The sequence below is a fragment of the Euprymna scolopes genome, chromosome 29 (genome assembly GCF_053919585.1).
Source record: "Euprymna scolopes isolate OS-2025 chromosome 29, ASM5391958v1, whole genome shotgun sequence".
Taxonomy (NCBI): domain Eukaryota; kingdom Metazoa; phylum Mollusca; class Cephalopoda; order Sepiida; family Sepiolidae; genus Euprymna; species Euprymna scolopes.
The window spans coordinates 104,745,725-104,769,427 of record NC_136510.1 but is presented as its reverse complement, the minus strand read 5'-3'; the positions used below and the strand labels follow the sequence as shown (position 1 = coordinate 104,769,427).

Below are 23,703 nucleotides of genomic sequence, written 5' to 3'. Positions count from 1 at the left end.
CTAATAAGCTATATCTTCAGATTATAACAAGTCTGTTTTTCTTTTTGTGTGTGTTTTTTTAAGAAATAATCTGCTAACATTGTTACTTCCTTTGACCGATGTAACGTACAAAATTCCCCTGTAAAATTTATCCTTTTTGTATATCTGTAAGAGAGAAAAGTTATATTTAAGATCGGAGTTTTTAGATACTTATCGAATGAATTTCTGTACTAAACATATCTAAGAACACTATCAGACATATAAATTAGTTTTATGTGAAATTTGCAAAATATAGGCTGAGCCGTTTCGGAACCTATGAGAAAGGAACTCACACACACACACACACACACACACACACACACACACACACACACACACAATAATGTGACTTTTATATAATAGTAGATACTTTTATGGTTAAAATATCGATATACTTTGTCAAAGGACAACCCGTAATTTTGGGGAAAAAAAAAACAATGAAAAAAAATAGTTTGACTAAAGAAATTCAGGACACTGATCTGGTAGCAGCAGTTTCCTTCATTGGAAACACCCAAAATGACGCGAGGTCTCTAGTGATAAGCACCTTGGCCGTGATATCCGCCATAAAGCAAAATCCGCCATTAAAAATTATAATAAGTTTTGAATTAGTCAAACAAAATATACATTGTTTCATTTTAAAAATGTTGTTAATTATATTTTTGTTTTCGCCTCCTGTTTCGTTCAATTTGATTTTTATTTTAACAGTTGTGCAAAAAAGCATATTTTTTTTTCAAACGAAAATTTAAATGAAAACTTCTTATTGTGCATAGCGTGAACAAAAAAAAAATCACAAAAATGTGACGTTTTATTTGGATTTTTTTCTTATTTCGATGACACTCAATAGCTTGATAATTATAAAATATGACGAAGCAAGACAAGCCATCGTTTTTTCATTCGACCTGTCATCTAATCCTAAACTTCGCCTCGCTTGTCAGTCTTTAATGTACCTCTGACTTTTGGATCTTAAAAAATACGAAATCTTTTTTGCAAAAAAAAAAAAATTGTTTTTTTTTAATCAACTGCAATAAAAGCAACAAAAACGATCTTGAAAATAAATCTGACAAATAAAACTTCAATATGTCAATTTGTTTTTCATTCGTTAATATTTTCGCACTTCTATTAAATCCTGTCAAAAAAAAACAAAAACAAAAAAAAACACACACACACAGAAAAAAGACACACGAAATAATAAACAATAACATCAAACAATGACAAGTTTTTTCAATATTTATCTTCTAAGAAATTTCCTTCGTGGACCTCCATTGATAAAAAATACATCATATAGATTAGAACAGAAACGCATATTAAACATAGTCAGCACATTATATAAACAATTTGTCGTATCTACTCAGCGTTTTGCGGATGGAGATATATTGCTGGTTAAAGAGTTTATTAGAGAAAAAAATTAAATATCATAATATTTATCAATATCTTTGTTGGGAAAATAGTTTTAAAAATAACATTTCAAATATGAGGTCAAGTAAAAAAGGAAAACTATCATCGCGTTCGAGTTGGTAAAAATACCCTACTTGTTGAAGATTCGTTTATTCAAGGCTTTTGTAAAATGGCAAACGACTGTAATGAATCGAAGTGAATTCCCCTTTTCCTTTTCTTGTTTCAATTTTAAAAATATCAATAAAATAGTCATTTTAAAATTAGTTTTAATTGATTTTTTATCTTAAATTTTATAAATTTGTCCAATAGATGGATTAGTCTTTGAGACTAAAATTCCGAGGACTATAATTAAAATTTATATAAGAGAGGTTTCGTTAGACTATTTACAAGAAATTTTACACTTGACCCATATTAAATACGGCGATTGAAGGAAAATATAAAACATGTGTTATATAGTACATATAGAAGAAGAATAAAGTTAAATAAAAATAATTATTGTCAATTCGAATTTGGCTTCAGGCCTTTACAAAGTTATCTCCCTTAGATTAATTTAGAAATTGGGTTAGGGTTTTTTTTTTTAAATCTGTTTAAGACCGGAAAAATAAAATAAATAAATTTAATAAACCGTAATTTTATAAGTGACCCGATAAATAGTTTATATATATCAGAATTATAAGAAAAACATTTAATTATATGCAAGCTCTCCTTTTTCTTTTTTCTTCTTCCTTTTATTTTTCTTTTTCTTTCCTTTCTTTTGTTTTCTATAGCGTCCAAAATGTAAAACAGACATTTTTTTTTAATTTTATCATTTGAAATTAAAGGTTGTTTAAAAAAAAAAATTAGGTGTGCACGAGATGTTTATAATGTATGTGTATGTTTTCCAATTCCGGTTATGAAACAGATGAGTATCGGCTGAGGAAAGCTAGATATGGGGATCTAGAACAGCCCCTATTATCAGGTTTGAAACTAGCGATACCAATGACACATCTCATTTAAAATTTCTGAAAATAAAAATAATACGCTCTTATTTTTGGAATTTTTTCTTATAATAGAGCACTCTGCAGGAATACTTTTTTCCAAATATAATATATATATATATATATATATATATATATATATATATATATATATATATATATATATATATATATACAGGGTGACCCAAAAATAACAGAGGACATTCAATTGTTTTTTCTTAGCATTTTTACAGTCAACGGAGAATAAAAAGGCCAAAGACCCTAGTATTTTGATGTGATGTTTTGAATATAATAAACTAGTTATGACCAAAGTTTCATTTTATTTGGACAAAACACTAAGAAACGGGGCCTAATTATAGTTGGGGCCCGTTTTTGGGGGGTCACTCTGTATATATATATATATATAATATAAAGCTGTGTGTGTGTGTGGTCACGAATAGGCTTCTATATGGTTGACTATTTTAAAAAACTGATTACATATAATGATAGAAGATGTTTCGAGACACAGGAATGGGTATGCCTGATCTTGCAGAACGGTGGTTCCTGAAAATTGTGGGGTCTGCGTTCGCGCCTGGCCCACAAAGTGTAGAAATAAAAAAATTCAAAATTTAAAAAAAAAAAAACGTTTACAAATGTTTTTGATATAGATGTACATAAGAATACTTTGATAAGTATGTTTTAACTTAAATAGGGATGGTATAATAAAATTGTGGGGTCTGCGTTCGCGCCTGGCTTCCATAGAATGGAAATATGTCACAAAGTTTAACAAGGTTTTTTTTAATATAAATCCACAGTGTGAACAGGTATGGTATAATAAATTATGGGGTTTATCTATTTTATTTTTACTTTCATTATATTTTGCTTTGGTATTGATACCCCCGAATTCGAAGCTATCTCTTTACAAACCTTCCTTTTCATAAGCTATCACACTTTAATAAATGAGAGTCCATTTTCTGTTTTTGAACCCAGTCAACGATGGGTACTTTTGCTAGTATATATATATATATATTTCTTTTATTAGGGGTAAACAGTTACATATGGTCGCTACAAATAGCCATCTGTTTCAGTCAAAGAGACTTCATCAGGCGACCTGGAACCTCACGACGCAAAAGAAAAAAAATCAAATATTCCGCTCTTTTTATTGAGCACTATTTTACAACCTCGTCGTCTTTATTAGTTTTGACTTTTGAACACACACACACACACACACACACACACACACACACACACACACACACACACACACACACACATATATATATATATATATATATATATATATATATATAATACTAACAGTTCAGCCCGACTTTGCTCAGGCCCTATAGACTGTTCATAACTTTATGTGCATATGTATATATAGATTTAAAAGTTTGACTCATGTCCCGGTAACCTACATCTAAAATTTCAAGTTTTTAGACCCAAAATTGGCGGAGAAGTTTGGTAGAGTTCGCAAAGGTCAACTCTTTCAATTTTGACCTCTTGGCAGCTAATTTTCACCCAATAACTACTTAAAAAGCTTGCTCCATATCTGAATACCCTTTATGTAAAATTCAAATGTTTACACCCAAAATTGGCTGAATAGTTTGCTAAAGACTGAAAAGGTTTAATTAAATAAGTTGGTTGGGTAATTTGGTAGAGACCGAAGAGGTAAAACTTTTCAAAAGTTTGAGCTTAATTTTGATCACTTAACATGTATTTTTGGGGGCTCTGATCAAATTAAGAAGTTTGATTCATGTCCGAGTAACCTACATCTAAAATTTCAAGTGTCTGGACCAAAAATTGGCGGAGGAGTTTGGTAGAGTTTTCAAAAGTCAAATCGTTTAACTTTGACTCTTTGACAGCCAAATTTCTGGCCGAAAACCGATTAAAAAGATTTTCCCACATCTCAGTACCCATTATGTAAAATCTTGAGTCTATAGACTGAAAATTGACAGAGTAGTTTGGTAGAGATATTTAAGCACACAGACAAGTTCGTTTTTATATATATATATAGAGAGAGATTAAATGAAAAATGAGGAATTAAATTATATATAACTTTATCATACCATCAGAACAATAAGCAAAATTAAAGGGGGAAATTAAGAAATACCTTTTTAGGTCATAGCATTTCGAAGCTAAATGCTTCTCATCAGAAGAGAAGAAGGGCCAGTGTTATATAAAAGGCAAATATAGATAAAAAAAACTGGCTTAATGACATTTAGAAATGAAATGAGAATGAAGGTTTATGATAATATGTAGAGCAAAGTCGATACAACATATAAGGGCATATATATGTTGCACCTACTTTTAATTACTATTTATCGTTTTATCAGATTCCTATATAGTAAGATAAGAGACTAACATAAATAAATAAATGACGTAAATAAAAAGAAAAGGAAATTTTTAAAGTTACATAACAATATGAAAAATATAATATAAGGTTTACGGTTGGGACCAAAAGCAAACAATAGTCGTCATCCATTCCCGGGCAACGTCGACTGGTTTTTACTTTTCAAATAAAAACTAAACTTAACAAGATGACGCCAGACCATATGGGTGGACGATCTTGGGCGTAATCTCTTTGTTCTTTTTTTTTTAAGTTAACTTTAATTAAATTTCACTTAATTTCATCGGTCTTTAGCATGAAAAAAAAAAGAACATGTCTTTTATCTGCTAAAAATAAATTAATATTTTTAAACACACTTTTTAAAAAATTAATAAAATTTGAGAATTCTCATTAAAGACATTTTTTATGGCAGAAATATTTTTTGATCATATCATCAAATTTCGCTCCTCTTCTAAATCAAAACAGAAGAGGGGGAAAATAGCCGATCAAGGGTCCGAGCAATTTTTATCCGTATTTTCTATTATATAAAGTGCAGTTGTCTGTATGTGTGTGTGTGTGCGCGCGTGTGTATATCTATGTATGTATGTATTAGTGTTGGGACGATTATTCGGAATTAGAATCGGGAATCAGAAAAATCAGAGCTTTTTAGGGTATCGGAATCGGTATCGGAAAAATTTGAGCCCATTTTCCGATGCCAAAACCGATTCCTTTAATTATCTTTTTTATTTGATTTTGGTTTAAGAAACATCCTTCACTGCGTGTAGTAATAATAAAATAATAAATATTCATTGATTTAAACTTTCAGTAAGACTAAAATCTCTAGCACAATTAACATGTATTTTTACAGTAATCGGGACAAAATAACAATTTTATAATTAAATATTTAGAGATTTATAAAGAATCGGTATCGGAATCGGTAATTGTATCGGAAGCGGGAATTTAGTATGGAATTGGTAAAAATATTGTAATCGTCAAATCACTAGTATGTATGTATGCATGTATGTATGTACCCAGCTAAAACTTAAAAAAATACAAAATAAAACCCCACAAAGTTAATATAATCTTGATCAGTATTGCTTTGGACTAATAATAATCAAAATTTAGAAGAAAAATATTCATCTTTTTATTTTAATTGAAGATATCTGAACTATATATATATATATATATATATATATATATATATATATATATATATATATATATATATATATATATATATAGAGAGAGAGAGAGAGAGAGAGAGAGAGAGAGATAGATAGGTCGCGTGTGTTTGTTAGTAATGCATGTGTCTAAAATTAAACGTGTCCTGAAATTTAACTTTATACAATCATATCTGATGCAATAACATTCATATGCAAAATTTCCCTCAATATTTATGAATTAACACTATAGCTACGATATATATATATATATATATATATATATATATATATATATATATATATATATATATATATATATATATATATATTAATTAATATAAGTACTTCTTAATACGTACAGACACTAGAGTTTCATCCTTTCGAGAATCCTCAGTCCAGGGAGTCACAATTACCGCCGGTCGGAAGATTCGAACCCGGCCAAAAAGCCATCTCTGACTCCAGTAGTAAACAATAAACCGCTCGGTCAACGTTAACCGCGGCGAAAATATAGTTGAAATTAGCTTTTATATAAAGTGTAAATTTCATTCAACGAGACCGAGAGGGATCATGCGATTTTTAACATCACGATCTGCACACCTGGGATCAAGTGGCCGATTTATTTCATTTAAACGTAAAGTGCTCAACAATAAGAACCTAGTTCTTAAAAGAGCAGACATAATATATCTATAAGATGTCATAGCTATACTGTCTTATATATATATATATGCCAGAAAAATATTATAATATATATATATATATATATATATATATATATATATATGCGAATTTTTGTATTTTCCTTTTTCATAAAAGTCTTCCACAGGTTTCATTGCGCATATAGGCGATGTTGCTATCACACAAATCATCAGAGACAGATAAATATTAGAGACAATTACACATATGTAAATAGAAATAAAAAATGGTTGCTTAAAGTATGGAAACACATGAATTTTAGAAATGTGTGTGTGTGTGTGTGTGTGTGTGTGTGTGTGTGTGTGTGTGTGTGTGTGTGTGATTATAAATGTTCATCAAAACGGTGAAAGAACTGAACTTCTTATTCCAGTCAGTACGATTGAACGTGTATATCTCTGCGAATCTTCTGATTAATTCATAAACATATCGAAACTTATTTTTTTTCAGATTTTGATGAAAACAGACAAATATGTGTGTGTGTGTGTGTGTGTGTGTGTAAACGCCAGAAAGATGTAAATTAATACGTTGTTACAATTTACCAAATAAAATAAGGCCGATTAACAAATAAGATTTGTGAAGAAAATATGCAAAGCAGAGAGGAAAGCGATCACAGATAGATAAAGCGCTCCATTTTGTGTTGCTGATCGCTAAAGGGAATATATAAATTATAAAACGGGGCTGAAAAAAAAACGAAACGATCCGCAATAAAATAAGTGGGTGTCAAAGCAAAAAAAAAAAAAGTGAAAACACGTTCTATAGCATTCATAACAAATGAAGAACGACGAACATCGCAGTAAGGTAAATAGAAAACAAGAAATGTGTAAAAATAAATATATTCTTCGTTAAAACGAAATAAATGAAAATAACATCAGTTGACGGGTTCGTAAAAATTTCAAAAAGGTCAATATAAAACAAGGAACGTGTAAAGTCTCATAAATGTGCACTTACAACGAAATAAAAAAAAAAGACAGTAAGTGACTTTACAGGTTTTCAAGTATTACAAAAAGGTTAATATAAATCTAGAAACATGTAAGAAAAGAAATATGCCTTAGAACGAAATAAAAAATGGCAGTCATAGAACGAAATACGCGATTTATAAATTTCTAAAGCTTGCTGGGAGGTAAATATGAAACAAGAAACTTGGATAAAAATGTGCCTGAAAACGAAATACGAAAGCAATAAGTGACTATAAGTATGTAAATATTACATAAGGGTAAATATAAAATAAGAGACGTGCAGCAAAAAAAGGTTGATGAAAAAGAAATACGAAAGTAATAAGTGATTTCATAAGTATCTTAATATTACATGAGGGTAAATATAAAACAAGAAACGTGCATAAAAAGAAATTAGAGTGAAAAACGAAATAAGTACATCATAAAAATAAATGTAACGTTACAACTACTAAACTATCACAGAAAATAAAAATGGAGAAGTTAATGAAAATCGAAAAATAACAAATTAAAAATAAACGATTGAATTGGATTCAACCATCTTCTAACAACATATAAAGATGAAGTGCAAAGAAATAAATTTATTTATATATATATATATATATATATATATATATATATATATATATAAATAACATATATAATATATTAAAAAAATTATATGAGTAAAATGATTGATAATTTATAATTAAAATTATCAATCATCTTACTCAATATTAAAATAGCTCTAGGATATCAATGCCTATTGAGCTTATTATATATCTACATTACAACGAGCACTGTTTTCTTTTAATTGTATTAATAAATTTGCTAATACATTAAAATAAACAATGCTCTTTAGACTGTTATTCTAATCCCCTTATATATATATATATATATAAAGGATACTGTTTGAATGACTTACCGTTGGGCTCTCGTCGGGTAAAAAGATTGGGATGTCCTGCGATATACACTTGGGCGCCGAAGAGAAGGATGAAGAGAACGAGGCGGCCGTGGCTGAGGTGGCCAACATGGAGAGAAGCACGAGCTCGGTTGCTGAAAGACCTGACCACCTGCGGGTGACCACAGCAATTTTTCTGTGCACCATTAGACAACCGAAGGAAGTTTCGCCTGCATCACAGAAAGCGTCAAGAAAATTCTGGAAAATAATAATAATAATAATAAAAATATATTAAAAAAAAAATGAACGTTTAAGACGGAGAATAGATATCAAAATCAAAACAGCAGTATTGGGTAACTACTTCAATGAAAAACATTCTCTTTACTGGTTCTAGAATCATCAATTTTTTTTTTCTCTCATCATAAGCGGCCTTGCCGTTTAACAGGGTTGGCAATCATGGTTCTCCAGCGCGGGCGGCTATCCATCGCCCGAAACAGCTAAACTTTTCACAATAATCCCGTCCAATCGATCAAGTTGTCCATCAAATTGCATCTTGGTTGACCTTGCTTTTTTTTGATCCTGGAATTCTACCAGTCAGTACGAGATGTTCTATGCTTCTTTGACGGTAAATATGTCCTAAGACCATCATTTGTCTTTTTTATGATAGTTTTCATCAGCATTCCTTTTAGTGCATCCTGGTTTAGTCCATATTTCCATATGATCCCAAATGAATAAAAATCACAGTAATTCTTTCTACCATAACTTGGTCGAGGCCATACTAAATCTAAAGAACTGGGATTTATCTGAAGAAACAGAGTTTTTCTCTGTTTCTTCAGATAATTTTGTTTTGTTTTTTTGTTGTTTTTTTTTTGCGTTACATTAAATGTCTTCAAATTGATACAGTTTTGGATACAAGGAGCAGGAAAATATTTTCAAAAGCAGGAAATTAGAATAGAAGTTATTAGAGTCGAAAATCTCCCACATTTAGGATCTCTACAGTGAAGATGCGAGATGTTGCTGCTAGCCGGATAACTAAAATGAAACAGAACGAAATGAAATTACGCCTTTCACCACCTTCACACACACACACACACACACACACACACACACACATATATATATGAAGTTTATTTGAAAAAAAAGATTTTTTCGAAATAAATATTAATAAAGCTCTACCTGATAAAGAAGAGCAATTATAAACTTTAGCTTTGAAATGCCCTGACCTAAAAAGGTCCCCCCTTCATTCCCGTTTTATTCATTGTAGTGACCCTTGTCCTTATTGACATAATAATGTAATAAATTATGATTTAAATTTAATTATTATGCCCCCCTCTCTCTGTCTCTCTCTCTCATATATATATATATATATATGTATATATATATATATATCTTGAGTTGAGAATATCGAGAAGTGATACACGAATTACCATTAGCGTATAAAGCGCTGCTTTTTGTGTAAAAAAAAATCGAGCTTAGGTATTTCGGACGATGTCAAAACATCGTTAATTCATAACTCGCATAGCAGCCACTGATTAGATTGGTAAGGAGCCTTGACTGTCGTACAGGCGGTTGGGTTTCAATCCTGGCTATAGGTAGTTGCCTGTCTAGCCGCACGTGAAACAGCGAAACACTACTGTATGTGGATGACTATATATATATATATATATATATATATATATATATATATATATATATATATATATATATATATATATATATATATATATATTGTTGTTGTTAGATTTTAGCGATAACTGAATTACTGGTATTAATCGGCGTCACTGAACCTTGGACATAAATTGATAGCAGATAATTTCAAATAGAATTTTCTTAGCGTAATTGCTAACGCACCCGCCCAACAATAGTCTATGATCGTGTGGTTCGATTCTTCTCATAGCCAGACATGCTGATAAGCCGTAGTATAGCGAAACACTTGTCAGTGGATAAGTACTTTATCTGTAAAATAAATAAATATATACGCATATATGTCTCGAAATATACACATAACATATACAGTTAAATATTTGGACATGGAAGAATGAACATGGCTGACAAAAAGTACAGACATAAGAGCACCAATCGATGTATAATTCGTGCATCAAAATCGTTTTCTGCATTCAGCTTCTTCCCCGTATTAATCTACTTGGACATCTACCACAATAAATAAAGGCGCAAATAAATAAATAATCAGTAAACAGGAAGAAAGATTCTCAACGCAAGATTCTGCCTTTCGCGCGCTTTTATTAAGCGTCTTTTCGTCGCCATCTTGTTTTCATTCTGCGTCAATGTCGATGTTCAGATGGACGTTGGCCAACCCAAACCGTCCTTTTCGTAAGTATTTTTTCCCTGTATTGAGCCTTTTTTTCTTCTTTTATATTCATTTGCTTACTCGTACTCGTACGAGACGCTTTGTCAGTCGGGCACGCTATCTGTCACGATTTAATTTCAAACATCGGTTTATTTGGTCTGCATAGGCTCATGCTTAAAATATACTTACTAGATGCACCTCCACGTCTTTGTGAGGTACTTTGTTCATCTGGTCTGTCACGCTTTGTTCTGAATTAACAACTATGAAGATGAGGATAACCGTCCATAAACAAATAAACATTTTCGTTGCTTACCTCGCATATACATACAATCGACTTGTTTCAAATAAGATATGCCTACGTGTTTTTTTTTTTTTTTGTTTTTTTTTTTATAAGAGATTCCATTATCTTTTTATTGGTCCGTCACGCTAAGGTTGAAATAAAATTTTCATTGGTCGGTCGGTTATAAAATTACATATTTGTCTGTCCGCTACGTCTATTAAGCGGGCGTATCCAAAATAAGGTACGTCCAAATTTTCTATGATGGATTCTGTGGGGTTTTTTTTTCTGTTCGTCACGCTTAGATTTTAAATAGTTTTTTTTTCAGTCTGCTAAGCTTGAATTTACTATTGTTATGTAATCGCTGTGACCGGTTGTTCAAAATGTTTTTGCTCAGTTTATATAATGTTTACATGTACTGTTGTCGCTGGCACAAAATATATACACACGCTGACATCGAAGTAAGCCACAACACAGTTGATCTACATTGTTTTTATTTCACACCGACAATCAGCTTTTCTGTCACAAGTTCTGTTTTGACGTTACTGAAAGGTGCGGGGTGCGTGGTTAGACGATTGGCGAGTGATGAAGAAATGGTTACGCGTACCTCAGCCTTCTCTCTCTCTCTCTCTCTCTGATAGACTGAGTCTTACTTTTTCTATGTAACGATATTATTTATAAAGACACTCTTTCCTATTGGAATGTTTAATATTACCTTTGCCTATCGTTTCAACGTTTGACCGATATCTGCTAACATATTCTGGGTCAAATTATGCATTCCGTTAGACAATCGTGGAAAGTCCCGAATTCTTCACATTTGAATCCATTTTTGTCTGTGCAACCCATCGAATGTTTTTCTTTCCACGATTGCCATGCTAATATCAAGCACTATATTTTTTTATGAAAATTGCTTAATACAAGGCGAAAGGCCACTAACTATAAGGAGCTAACAAGAAAGAAAGATGATTATCGCAAAGACGGGAAAGTTCCAAACATTAGCTGTTCTTGGAAAGAGGCTACTGGAATAGGAAATCCTTTTACAATGAGATATAAAAGCAGCGAATTGAAAGAGACTAATAGACCAATGAATAAACGAGCTGGAACAAAAGAAGCAGAGAATAAGTAAGGCAATTCTGAAAAATACATGCCATAATAATATTTATGGGAAAGACTGAGACTAGCAACATCATCTTTGTGAGGAAGGGGTTGTAGAGAAGAAGAAGATAGGGTGGGGGTCAATTAAATTGCAGATATATTTCTGCACTTTATTAGAGAACCTTCAAATGGGACATAGACGCACCCACACAAATATGATAACAGTGCTCCATACATGGTTTGATAATAGTTTTGTCGAGATATTTAGTCTGCCAAGCTTGAAGTTTGCTATACTACTTTTAGATGCGTCCACAGTTTTCTAGGGAAGGGAAATGTTCGTTCAGTTTAGGCTCTGTAAGGGTGTCACGCTTCCATCGCTAACCGTGCAGAGTAAAAGGCCGTATCTCCAGAGTAACAACGAACACTCGACATTAGAAAGTGATAGCTTAACTCTCGTTACCCCGACAGCCCTTAGGCCAGGTTTATAGCTAATAGATAAATAGACACAAAAAAAAAATGTGTAACATTCGTTTTTATTCCCACTGTACAAATGCCGCCGAAGAAAGACAGACGGTGAAACGCTCGCGAGGAAAAGAAAAAAAAAAACATATTAAATAACAAAACACATACATACATACAAAAATACATACATAAATACATACATGCATACATTATGCATGCGCGTGTGTGTGTTTTCTGAAAGTATAAAAAAAACACTTAACTCGTTCTTCGCACTGTAAGAACGAATCGCAGTCGGCTTTTTATTTCAGCTTTTGTGCGCCCAGACCCTATCGTTTGTCGGCGATGGTGTAATGGCCGCCTATGCAGACAAAACACTTAGATTGTGTCGGCCGAAAACATACGTTCGCATCCTCAGAAGTATATCAGCTTTTATCGCGTCGCAGCACAAATCAATAGCGTACTGGAAGTGTGTTGGTGAGTGGGGATTAAAGCATCATCCCTTCCCCACCGAACATACTCGTTTATAAGTCAAATTGAAAAGGCATCAGAGGAAATCCTCTACAATCTGGGCATAATCACGTTAACGCACCAGTTTTTGTTAGATCACCAAAGGTAAGCAACGTTGAGCCTGGTCAGTACCAAATGGATGACCAATTTGGAAATTCCGGATACAGGACCCATTTGGGAATACCAGGCGCTGTGTGTAACCACTGTCAGTAATTTCCCCCACTCTTTGTCCATATTTACAATGCCTCCCTACGGGACAGAGTTAGACACCAGGGTCATTTTTTTAACGTGGAGAAAAGGTACAAAAATAAAAAAAAATTTGTCTCAGTCGTGAAGGACTGCTCCTCCACCGAAAGAGAACAAGAAATGGAAGTGCAGCATCTGAAGAACAGATGGTATTTATTTGCTCCCCCACTGAGCAAATTAGGCACAAGGCCGTTTTTAATGTGAGGTAAAAACCAGCTCCCCTAAAAGGGGTCACTCTGGTTACCAAAAATAATAATTGTCCCAGTATAGAGGGTTTCCCCTCCATTGACTGGTACAAATTATCGTAAGTGCAGTATCTGCCGGAACAGATGCTACACTTTGATCTTGGCCAAAAAGCCAAGTATAAATCCAAACCTAGATTCCATGAACAAAGCTTCTTTCTTAGAAGTGCACGTCTGTGGAATTCTCTTTCGTTTGCCTGTTTCCCACCTGACTACAACTTGGATGTCTTCAAGTCCAACATAAACAAATTCCTGATAAACCGCCCCCTTAAGTAAGACACTTTATTAGATTTCCATTACTAACGATTGCTACGATACTATCTCACTGATTACTGTACACGCAATAACCGTTATCCTCGAGTGGCCTTCGAAAAAAAATGTAGGGGGACGGCCACACCTCCCTGCAAGGATTGCAAAAACATTACGTCGTCATCTCTCCTAATGAGGATATACAGCGACTTTCATACGCCCTTGATACTTCCTCCTTCTGAGGAAGCCGGTTAAACCCGCAGTTACATTTTAGCTGGGAAGGGGAGTGTAGTATCAGAAGATGCTACACTAATTATTTTTTTTTAATTCTTGTTTAGTGAATGAGGAGTCCTCCCAGACTACGGCAACTTCTTTTTTACCCAGTCCAGGTTGGTTTTTATCGGGGCTTAGATTTTTCGCACATTAAAAACCGACTTGATATCTGACTCTACCCTCGTAGGGGACTAAGTAAACGGGAACTGAAACGTAACGAAAAGCCAGCAGACAAAACGAAATAAATACATTACAAGGTAACAAGCAGTATTAACTACTTGCTGAGAACCCGGCGTTGCCTGGTCATACAATACGCTTAAACATGATATTTTAATTTATGCAGATTGTGTATGTATTATTGTAGAACCAATCCTCTATTGCTTATTATTAGGGCTATGACAACAGCATATTCTTTTCATTGTTTTGACTCTCGAGTGTGTATCCGTTGATATCTTATATGCTTTTATATAGAGTGATGTGACTATCGATTGATTAACTGTGTCTAGCTGTCGGATATATACTCGAGTCAAAACAAGGAAAAGAATATGCTGTTGTCATAGCTCTAATTATTATATTTTACGAGGAATAATTTGCCTGGTGGACTAATTCACACACACACACACACAAAAATAATGATAATTAAATATTAATAATGATGTCATGCATCAAATTCCGTCTGTGTTTGTTTACAAAATCACGTCAGCTGATATTTGGGCTTGACGATAAATGCCATGAAAAAGTCACTTTTGAGTTTTAGTTTTAAAATATGGAGATAAAGAAATGATTTGCAACGCTTTTAAATGGTACCGTTTCTTTTATCGTAAATTGAACTCATTAATAAGAACCATAAAATGGTGAGGTACACCCGAGCTTGAACAGGGGATCATTTGATTTGTAGACGAATTCTCTAGCACTAAGTTATATTTCCAGATGATAATAAATTTGTTGATATTTTTTTAAGAAGAAATGATTGGCTGAAATTTTATTATCTTCCTTGGCCGGTGTAACGTAAAATATCCCCGGTTAAAATTGTTATTTATTTTTTATCTATAAAAGGGAAAAGTTATTTTTAAGATTTGATTTTTTTTTTTCCATTTTCGATACTTATTGGATGAATTTCTATACAAAACCTATCTAAGAACACTGCCAGACATATAAATTACGTGTGTGTGAATTTTTCAAAATATAGGCTCAGCCGTTTCGGAACCTATCAGGAAGAAACTCACACACAGTGACTTTTCTATAATAGTGATCTCTTTTCTGGAGTTCATGTAAACTTTTCTGTCCTCGGTCGATGACGGAAAGGTTTCTTGAGTCTGTGGCAATTTTAATTTTTTTCGCAATAAAGAATGTCCTTTTTAGGGAGAGCTGGATTTTTCACACATTAAAAACCGACATTGACTAAAAAGCATCTATTTTGGTCTTTTTTATTATTTTTAATTTTTTTTATCACTGTTCTATCACTTTTTTTATCACTGTTCTATAACTTTTTATCACTGTTCTATCACTTTTCTATCACTGTTCTATCACTTTTTATCACTTTTTTATCACTTTTTATCACTGTTGTATCACTTTTTATCACTGTTCTATCACTTTTTTTATCAATGTTCTATCACTTTTTTATCACTTTTTTATCATTGTTCTATAAAGAAACTATTTTTATCACTGTTCTATCACTTTTTATCACTGTTCTATCACTTTTTTATCACTGTTCTATCACTTTTTTATCACTGTTGTATCACTTTTTTATCACTTTTTTATCATTGTTCTATAAAAAAACTATTTTTATCACTGTTCTATCACTTTTTATCACTGTTCTATAAAAACTATTTTTTATAACTGTTCTATCACTTTTTCTATCACTGTTCTATAAAAAACTATTTTTCATCACTGTTCTATAAAAAAATATTTTATCACTGTTCTATAAAAAACTATTTTTTATCACTGTTCTATAAAAAACTATTTTTATCACTGTTCTATAAAAAACTATTTTTTATCACTGTTCTATAAAAAACTATTTTTATCACTGTTCTATAAAAAACTATTTTTTATCACTGTTCTATAAAAAACTATTTTTATCAGTGGTCTATAAAAACTATTTTTTATCCCTGTTCTATAAAACTATTTTTATCACTGTTCTATAAAAAACTATTTTTATCACTGTTCTATAAAACTATTTTTATCACTGTTCTATAAAAGACTATTTTTTATCACTGTTCTATAAAAAACTATTTTTTATCACTGTTCTATAAAAAAGAATTTTATCACTGTTCTATCACTTTTTTATCAATGTTCTATAAAAACTATTTTTATCACTGTTCTATCACTTTTTTCATCACTGTTCTATAAAAAACTATTTTTATCACTGTTCTATAAAAAACTATTTTTTATCACTGTTCTATAAAAACACTATTTTTATCACTGTTCTATAAAAAACTATTTTTTATCACTGTTCTATAAAAAACTATTTTTTATCAATGTTCTATAAAAAACTATTTTTATCACTGTTCTATGAAAAACTTTTTTATCACTGTTCTATAAAAAACTATTTTAATCACTGTTCTATAAAAAAAACTATTTTTTATCACTGTTCTATAAAAAACTATTTTTTATCACTGTTCTATCACTTTTTTATCACTGTTCTATAAAAACTATTTTTTATCACTGTTCTATCACTTTTTATCACTGTTCTATAAGAAACTATTTTTTATCACTGTTCTATAAAAAACTATTTCATCACTGTTCTATAAAAAATTATTTTTTATCACTGTTCTATAAAAAACTATTTTTATCCCTGTTCTATAAAAAAAACATTTTTATCACTGTTCTATAAAAACTATTTTTTATCACTGTTCTATAAAAAACTATTTTTTATCACTGTTCTATAAAACTATTTTTATCACTGTTCTATAAAAAACTATTTTTATCACTGTTCTATAAAAAACTATTTTTTATCACTGTTCTATAAAAAACTATTTTTTATCACTGTTCTATAAAAACAATTTTTATCACTGTTCTATCACTTTTTTATCAATGTTCTATAAAAACTATTTTTATCACTGTTCTATCACTTTTTTCATCACTGTTCTATAAAAAACTATTTTTTATCACTGTTCTATAAAAAAACTATTTTTATCACTGTTCTATAAAAACTATTTTTTATCACTGTTCTATAAAAAACTATTTTTTATCACTGTTCGATAAAAAAAACTATTTTTATCACTGTTCTATCACTTTTTTATCACTGTTCTATAAAAACAATTTTTTATCACTGTTCTATCACTTTTTTATCACTGTTCTATAAAAAAACTATTTTTTTATCACTGTTCTATCACTTTTTTATCACTGTTCTATAAAAACTATTTTTATCACTGTTCTATCACTTTTTATCACTGTTCTATAAAAAACTATTTTTATCACTGTTCTATAAAAAACTATTTTTAACACTGTTCTATCATTTTTTTTTTTATCCCTGTTCTATAAAAAACTATTTTTTTAACACTGTTCTATCACTTTTTTATCACTGTTCTATAAAATTGCTGATATGGTTAAATATCTTATTATGTGGAAAATGATGAAACGACAATCAGTAAACCTCTGAATTATGATTTTCGTTTATTTACTTATATGCTCTGAAATTACAAATTGCTGGGTGGAACTATAAAATTGTCGTCATAGAAAAGACATGATTCCATTTCCGTTTGATTAAAACAGGTTTTCTTTCTTTTCTTTTTTTTCTTGTTACATAATATCTACTAGTCGGCAAGTTGTATACAAATTCTAAGAGTTATAGGAGCCTTCTATCATTTCTGAAAGCGACAATGTTCAACGAGCGAGATCGGAGAGGCGCCGCTGCACAACTCATGCTCTCTAGCGATCTAAGTTATGACAATAGAGCCATTGCCAGCACCCTCAAAATGCATCGCTGGATTGTCACGAATAAGAGACGTGCTCCGAGTGATGAAAACAAAGTTTCTGACCGCGATTATGGTCTTTGGTGTGGTTCCTAGTAAAGGCAACATCATGCCATCTCACATCTCTGAAGTCGGGTAAAGTCAACAGCAAAGTGCTGGTTGTACTAAAGAGTATTGTCATCCATTGCTGCAATCAGGTGCAGCAGCATATCACCACACGTTGGCAGACCGTGGGTGTGGCAGCTGGACTCGGCGCACGCCCACAAGTCGAAAGAAACCCAGGCTTGGCTTCAGAAGTGCTACGACTTTGTACCCTTCTCTCACTGGTCCGCCCTGGATCCACTGGACTACTTTGTTTAGTCATACGTAAAAAAAACATCACCTCCCACAACACCAATGCCAGCCTGATCGTCGCCATCCGCCGAGTATTTGCCAGGCTTTCGTCTGCACTTTTAAAAAAGGCATGCTCTCAGTTCCGGATCAGGCAGGGATTGAAGCTGAAGGTGGCTACATTGATTAGATGCCAGCTCTATTACATAATCAAGTTATCTTATCCTTCCTTGATAGAAATGAAAATAGACTTCGTAGCCTAGTAAGAGATGCGCTTTTCTCGTCATTGCAACCACTTTCTCACAGAAGAGATGTTGCGAGTTTCTCTGCTTTATCGTTATTTTCATGGCAAGTGCTCGTCTAAGTCTGAATCTATGGTTCCCCCTCGCCAAATTTTCACAAGAAAGACTTGTCTAGCTGAAAACACTATCAATAATTTCCCCCACTCTTTATCTGTGCCGAAACCTAAACGTAGATTTCATGAATAAAGTTTATTTCTTAGAACTTCACGCCTGTTGAACTGTCTTCCGTTTGCCTGCTTTCCAGCTGACTACAATATGGTTGTCTTCAAGTCCAACGTAAACAAGTTCTTGATGAGCCGTTCCACTTAAGTTAACAAATTTACCAACTTTCCATCACTAACGAGTACTACATTGTCCAATTGACTACTGGGCCCTCTTTTAAAACTGAATTGATTTTTTGAATAAAAGTTTCAAAATAAAGCTGTACTGTCGTTTCCTTTAGAGCGACATTTTTATTGTTCCACCCTGTAATATCTATTGAGCTAAAAATTTAAAAGTTTAACTGCAAAATATCACTAAATATATATTTATAAGACGTTCCGATGGAAGGATATAAAACTTTAATTCAAGCCATTATATAAAAACATAATTGGGTTTGTATAAACTGTACACATAGATTCGAAAAAGTTGTCAGAAAATAAATATATAACAAATAAATGTTATCAAAGGCAAGATAAGTTACTTTTCTATCTAACTGGATATGTTTTAAGTGTTTTTATTTAATGTAACATGTTTATTCAACTCGAAACACATACTGTTTTTACCGATGTAATGGAAAATTCAAAATGGCGCCCGACTCTCTCTTTAACACGGTAAGTTCGGGAAAAGGTGCTATAAATATAAAACTAGACAAAACACTGTTAGGAACTCGCTCAATATATATTTCCGTGACATAGGTTGACATATATTCGGTAGTTTTTTAATAGTATTTTGTCTAGTTTATTATTTATAACACCTTTTCCCGAACTTACCGTGTTAAAGAGAGAGTCAGGCGCCATTTTGAATTTTCCAATACATCGGTAAACAATGTATATTTTTTGAGCTGAATAAACATAAAATATATCCAGTTTGGTAGAAAAATAACTTATCTTGCTTTTGATAACATTTATTTGTTATATATTTGTTTTTTGACAACTTTTTCGAATCTATGTGTACAGTAAAACAAACCCAAATAATTTTATAGAAGCAACAGTAGTATTTTATAACATTACAATATAGACAACAATGCATTGTAGATTAAGTCATTGTGAGGATACATGGAGGGAACAGTTACGTTTTTTTATCAGAAGTTTGTATATAGCTCTAATATTATTTAGATGCCTGGTTATTCGCTGGGACAACGTTGTCGTTTTATGCCCAATATACATGCGTGTGCGAATATGTTGAGAGCAATTGAATTATATATCTACTAGCGGGGGTACCCGGTGTTGCCCGGGTGTTTGGAGGTGTATGGGGGGATTAACATTTTTTAAAAAGTTTTGGAAAGTAAGTATGAAGGATCGAACCCGAACCCGAACCCTTTAGGCAAAGTTGGAAATTAAAGTGTGAAAAAAAAAAAAAGAAAGCATACCACGTTAATCACTGGGCCACCACAAAATACTAACGGAAACACGTTTGAATTTATTTGACTATTTAGAATTGGCAGGTGCCCGTTTTAATGACTTAATGAGGTCAACTTTGACTGCGAGGTAGTATTTTATTTACTGCGGGAACGCTTTTTATATTTTTTATTTTTTTGTTGTTGTTTCCCCAAGATGTTGGGGGGCAGCTCCCCATAACAAGGGGACTGTCCAAATTGAATAGCAATTGTCTGATACAAGGAGAAACTCCACATTGATCAAAACTGATTGCTTTCGGACATTTCCGGCGATCGCGACCGGAAAAAATACCGTCAGAAGCCTTTCTCGGACATACACAAAAAGCGACCATACATACACACATTTTCGCTTTTATATTTATAGATGTCTAAATGATCTATACGTTCATAGAGAGAATCGTTAGTTGATAAAAAACAGGCCAATTCTCCCATTCCCCTCGCACATGCTGAGCAAGAATATATTTCAATTCCACCTTTCTTTATACGTCAGCCATTTTTTTTTTTTTACCCTTTTCCAGTCTTATATTTAACGTACATAATATATATCGATGTCATGTTCGGATAAAAAAAAAAAACAGTCACCCATGTAAGGAACATAGCCGACCCCTCACACATTAAAGAAATATATAAATACAGCCTCAGCTTCTTCTCTTGCACGAACTGATATACATGAAATATATATATATATATATATATATATATATATATATATATATTATCTTTTAAAAACAGTAATCTACGTACACGCGTAAATACATCCAAATAAAAAAATAATGAAGAAATAAATACGTCCAAATAAAAAGAGGGCAACTTTCTAAGAAAACACCGGATCTCCAAGGTGGAGGCAGTAAAATTAATATCGTTTAAAAATCAACAACAAAACATATATATATATATATCATTAAACTCACTACTCGTTCAAGCAGCCGCCAATAGCGTAATGGTTAGGAGCCTTGACTGCCGTACAAACGGTCGGGTTTCAATCCTGGCTTGAGGTAGTTGCCTGTCTAGCCGCACTGATGAGCTGTGAAACAGCGAAACAGTACTGTATGTGGATGACTATAATGCTCCTCAGTTGAGCATATTGAGAAGTGAAACACGAATTACCATTAGCATATAAGCGACGCTCTTTGTATAAACAAATCGAGCGGAGGTATTTCGGACGATGTCAAAACATCATTAAACTCACTACTCGTTCAAGCAGCCGCCAATAGCGTAATGGTTAGGAGCCTTGACTGCCGTACAAACGGTCGGGTTTCAATCAATCTTGAGGTAGTTGCCTGTCTAGCCGCACTGATGAGCTGTGAAACAGCGAAACAGTACTGTATGTGGATGACTATATATATATATATATATATATATATATATATATATATATATATATATATATTATATAGGGAGTAATATTGCTCAATATATGTGTGGTGTGTGGTTGTCAAAAGAGCACTTTTAGCTAGGTGGCGCAGTTATATATATATATATATATATATATATATATATATATATACATATATATATGTATATATATATATAGGAATAAATGATAGAAAATTAGACATTTACCGGATTCATTTGGATCAACAACATCTGAAAAATTGATCGATACAAAACCGGTAACTCTTTCGTTTTTATTATTTTTCTGTGTTTCAAATCTTTTTTCCGTTTTGTCTTATCAGTACATCATGTCAATATAATATCGTGTATATTAACCTCACACGCACACACACACACACACACACACACACACACATATATATATATATATATATATATATATACTGCTGATCAAAAATTTAAGACCACTTAAAACCTTTTGTTAAGGATAGATTTTAAACTCTTCCGACGTAAGGTTACTAATACTACAATCTAAAGGGTTATGGAAACAAAAAGGTACATTCCAAAAAAAATATTTTAAAATTTGTATTTTTATTAAATTAGGCTTTGTACACATGATAACAATTATAAGACCAAGCGTATAAATCGTAAGATTTATGGTAATTCTAATGTTTCCAGTTAAAGATTAGCAATAACTGTGTAAAGGTGTTACCATGTTTAATGCAAGAAAACTAACCGAAGTTGAGCGCTCTCGAATTCTAGGATTCCATGAGCAAGGTTTGTCACAGCGAGCGCTAGCAGATAAGGTAAATCGCAGTAAAACTTATTTGCAACTTTCTAAAGAACACTGAGAATTATGGAAAAGTAATTCCTTTGGTAGCCCCCCCCCACCCAATTTCTCCTGCATTGAGTAGGAGAATCAGACGAGTTGTTAAGAATGATAGAGGATTTTTTTCTAGTCAAATTAAGGTGGTTACAGATGCTGATTGCAGTCCAATAACCATCAGACGACACTTACAACAAAAAGGCATGGTAAATAAAAAGCGTAAACAAATTTCTCGATTGCTTCTACGTTAAAAAGTGAACCGCTTCAGATTTGGTCGTGAATACCAAACCTGGGACGTTGAGAAATGGAAGAAAGTCCTGCTTTCTGATAAGAAAAAAATCAATTTAGATGGTCCTGATGGCTTCCAGCGATATTGGCATGACAAAAACATGTTCCTAGAAATTTTTTCCACACGTCATAGTGGTGGAGGATCTGTAATGGTATGGGATGCCTTTTCTTACAGAGGGACGATGGAGCTCCAGGTGGTGCAGGGTCGTCAGACAGTAGAAGGTTATCTTAGCATACTACAAAGAGCATCTTTGATGATGGAGGGTCATCGTTTGTGTAGGGACGGATGGTTATTCCAACAGGATAATTCTGCCACCCATACTGCAAGACGGACCTTGAGCATTCTACAAGAAAATGGAGTCCATCTCTTGGGACATCCTGCATGCTCACCGGACTTGAACCCAATTGAAAATGTTTGGGGATGGATGACAAGAGAGGTTTATCAAAATGGCAAACAATATTCAACAAAAAATGAACTTCGTGAAGCCATCTTCAGAAACTGGTGCAGGATCCCCCACATCTTAATGGAAACCCTTATTTCTAGCATGCCCCAAAGAATTTTGAAGTCATCAAAAGCAGTGGAGGTAAAATTCATTATTAAGTTTGATTGTCGAATGTTTTCATACACTTTTTGTACAATTTAATAGAATCTTTGTCTCTGGTCTTATAATTTTGCTCATGTGTAAAAAGCCTAATTTAATAAAAATGTAAATTTTACAAATAAATCTTTGAAATGAGGATTTTTGTTTCCATAACATTTTAGATTGTAGTATTGGTAACGTTAAGTCGGAAGAGTTTAAAATCTATCCTTTAAAAAAAATGTATGTTTTAAAGATTTTTAAGTGGTCTTAAATTTTTGCATATAATACAAGCAGATGTACCCGGCGTTGCCCGCTATTAAACGGAACTTCAAATTTCTTTTAAAACACTGATATAAAAAAATCAAAATCCAGTAGATTTTAGAAGCGGAATTTTAGCTATATTAAATTATAGTTTCAATTTAAAGCAGTTTCCGTCCTTTATGAGACAAAAAAGATGTTTTTATTAGTTTTTTTTTTTTATTAAATA

The 23,703-nt window shown here is 32.3% G+C and overlaps 1 protein-coding gene across 1 annotated transcript in view; it reads right to left on the bottom strand.

The window, feature by feature from the left end:
- Window positions 1–7,534: 7,534 nt before the first annotated feature.
- Window positions 7,535–23,703, bottom strand: part of LOC145252368 (protein fuzzy homolog) — a 1,014,795-nt gene continuing 998,626 nt past the window's right edge. Inside the window, exons 4-5 of the mRNA XM_080111766.1 lie at window positions 8,409–8,642; window positions 7,535–7,573 (exon numbers count right to left, since the gene is read on the bottom strand). Of these exons, the coding sequence (XP_079967892.1) occupies window positions 7,535–7,573; window positions 8,409–8,642 (273 nt within the window). The remainder of the gene's footprint in view (window positions 7,574–8,408; window positions 8,643–23,703) is intronic.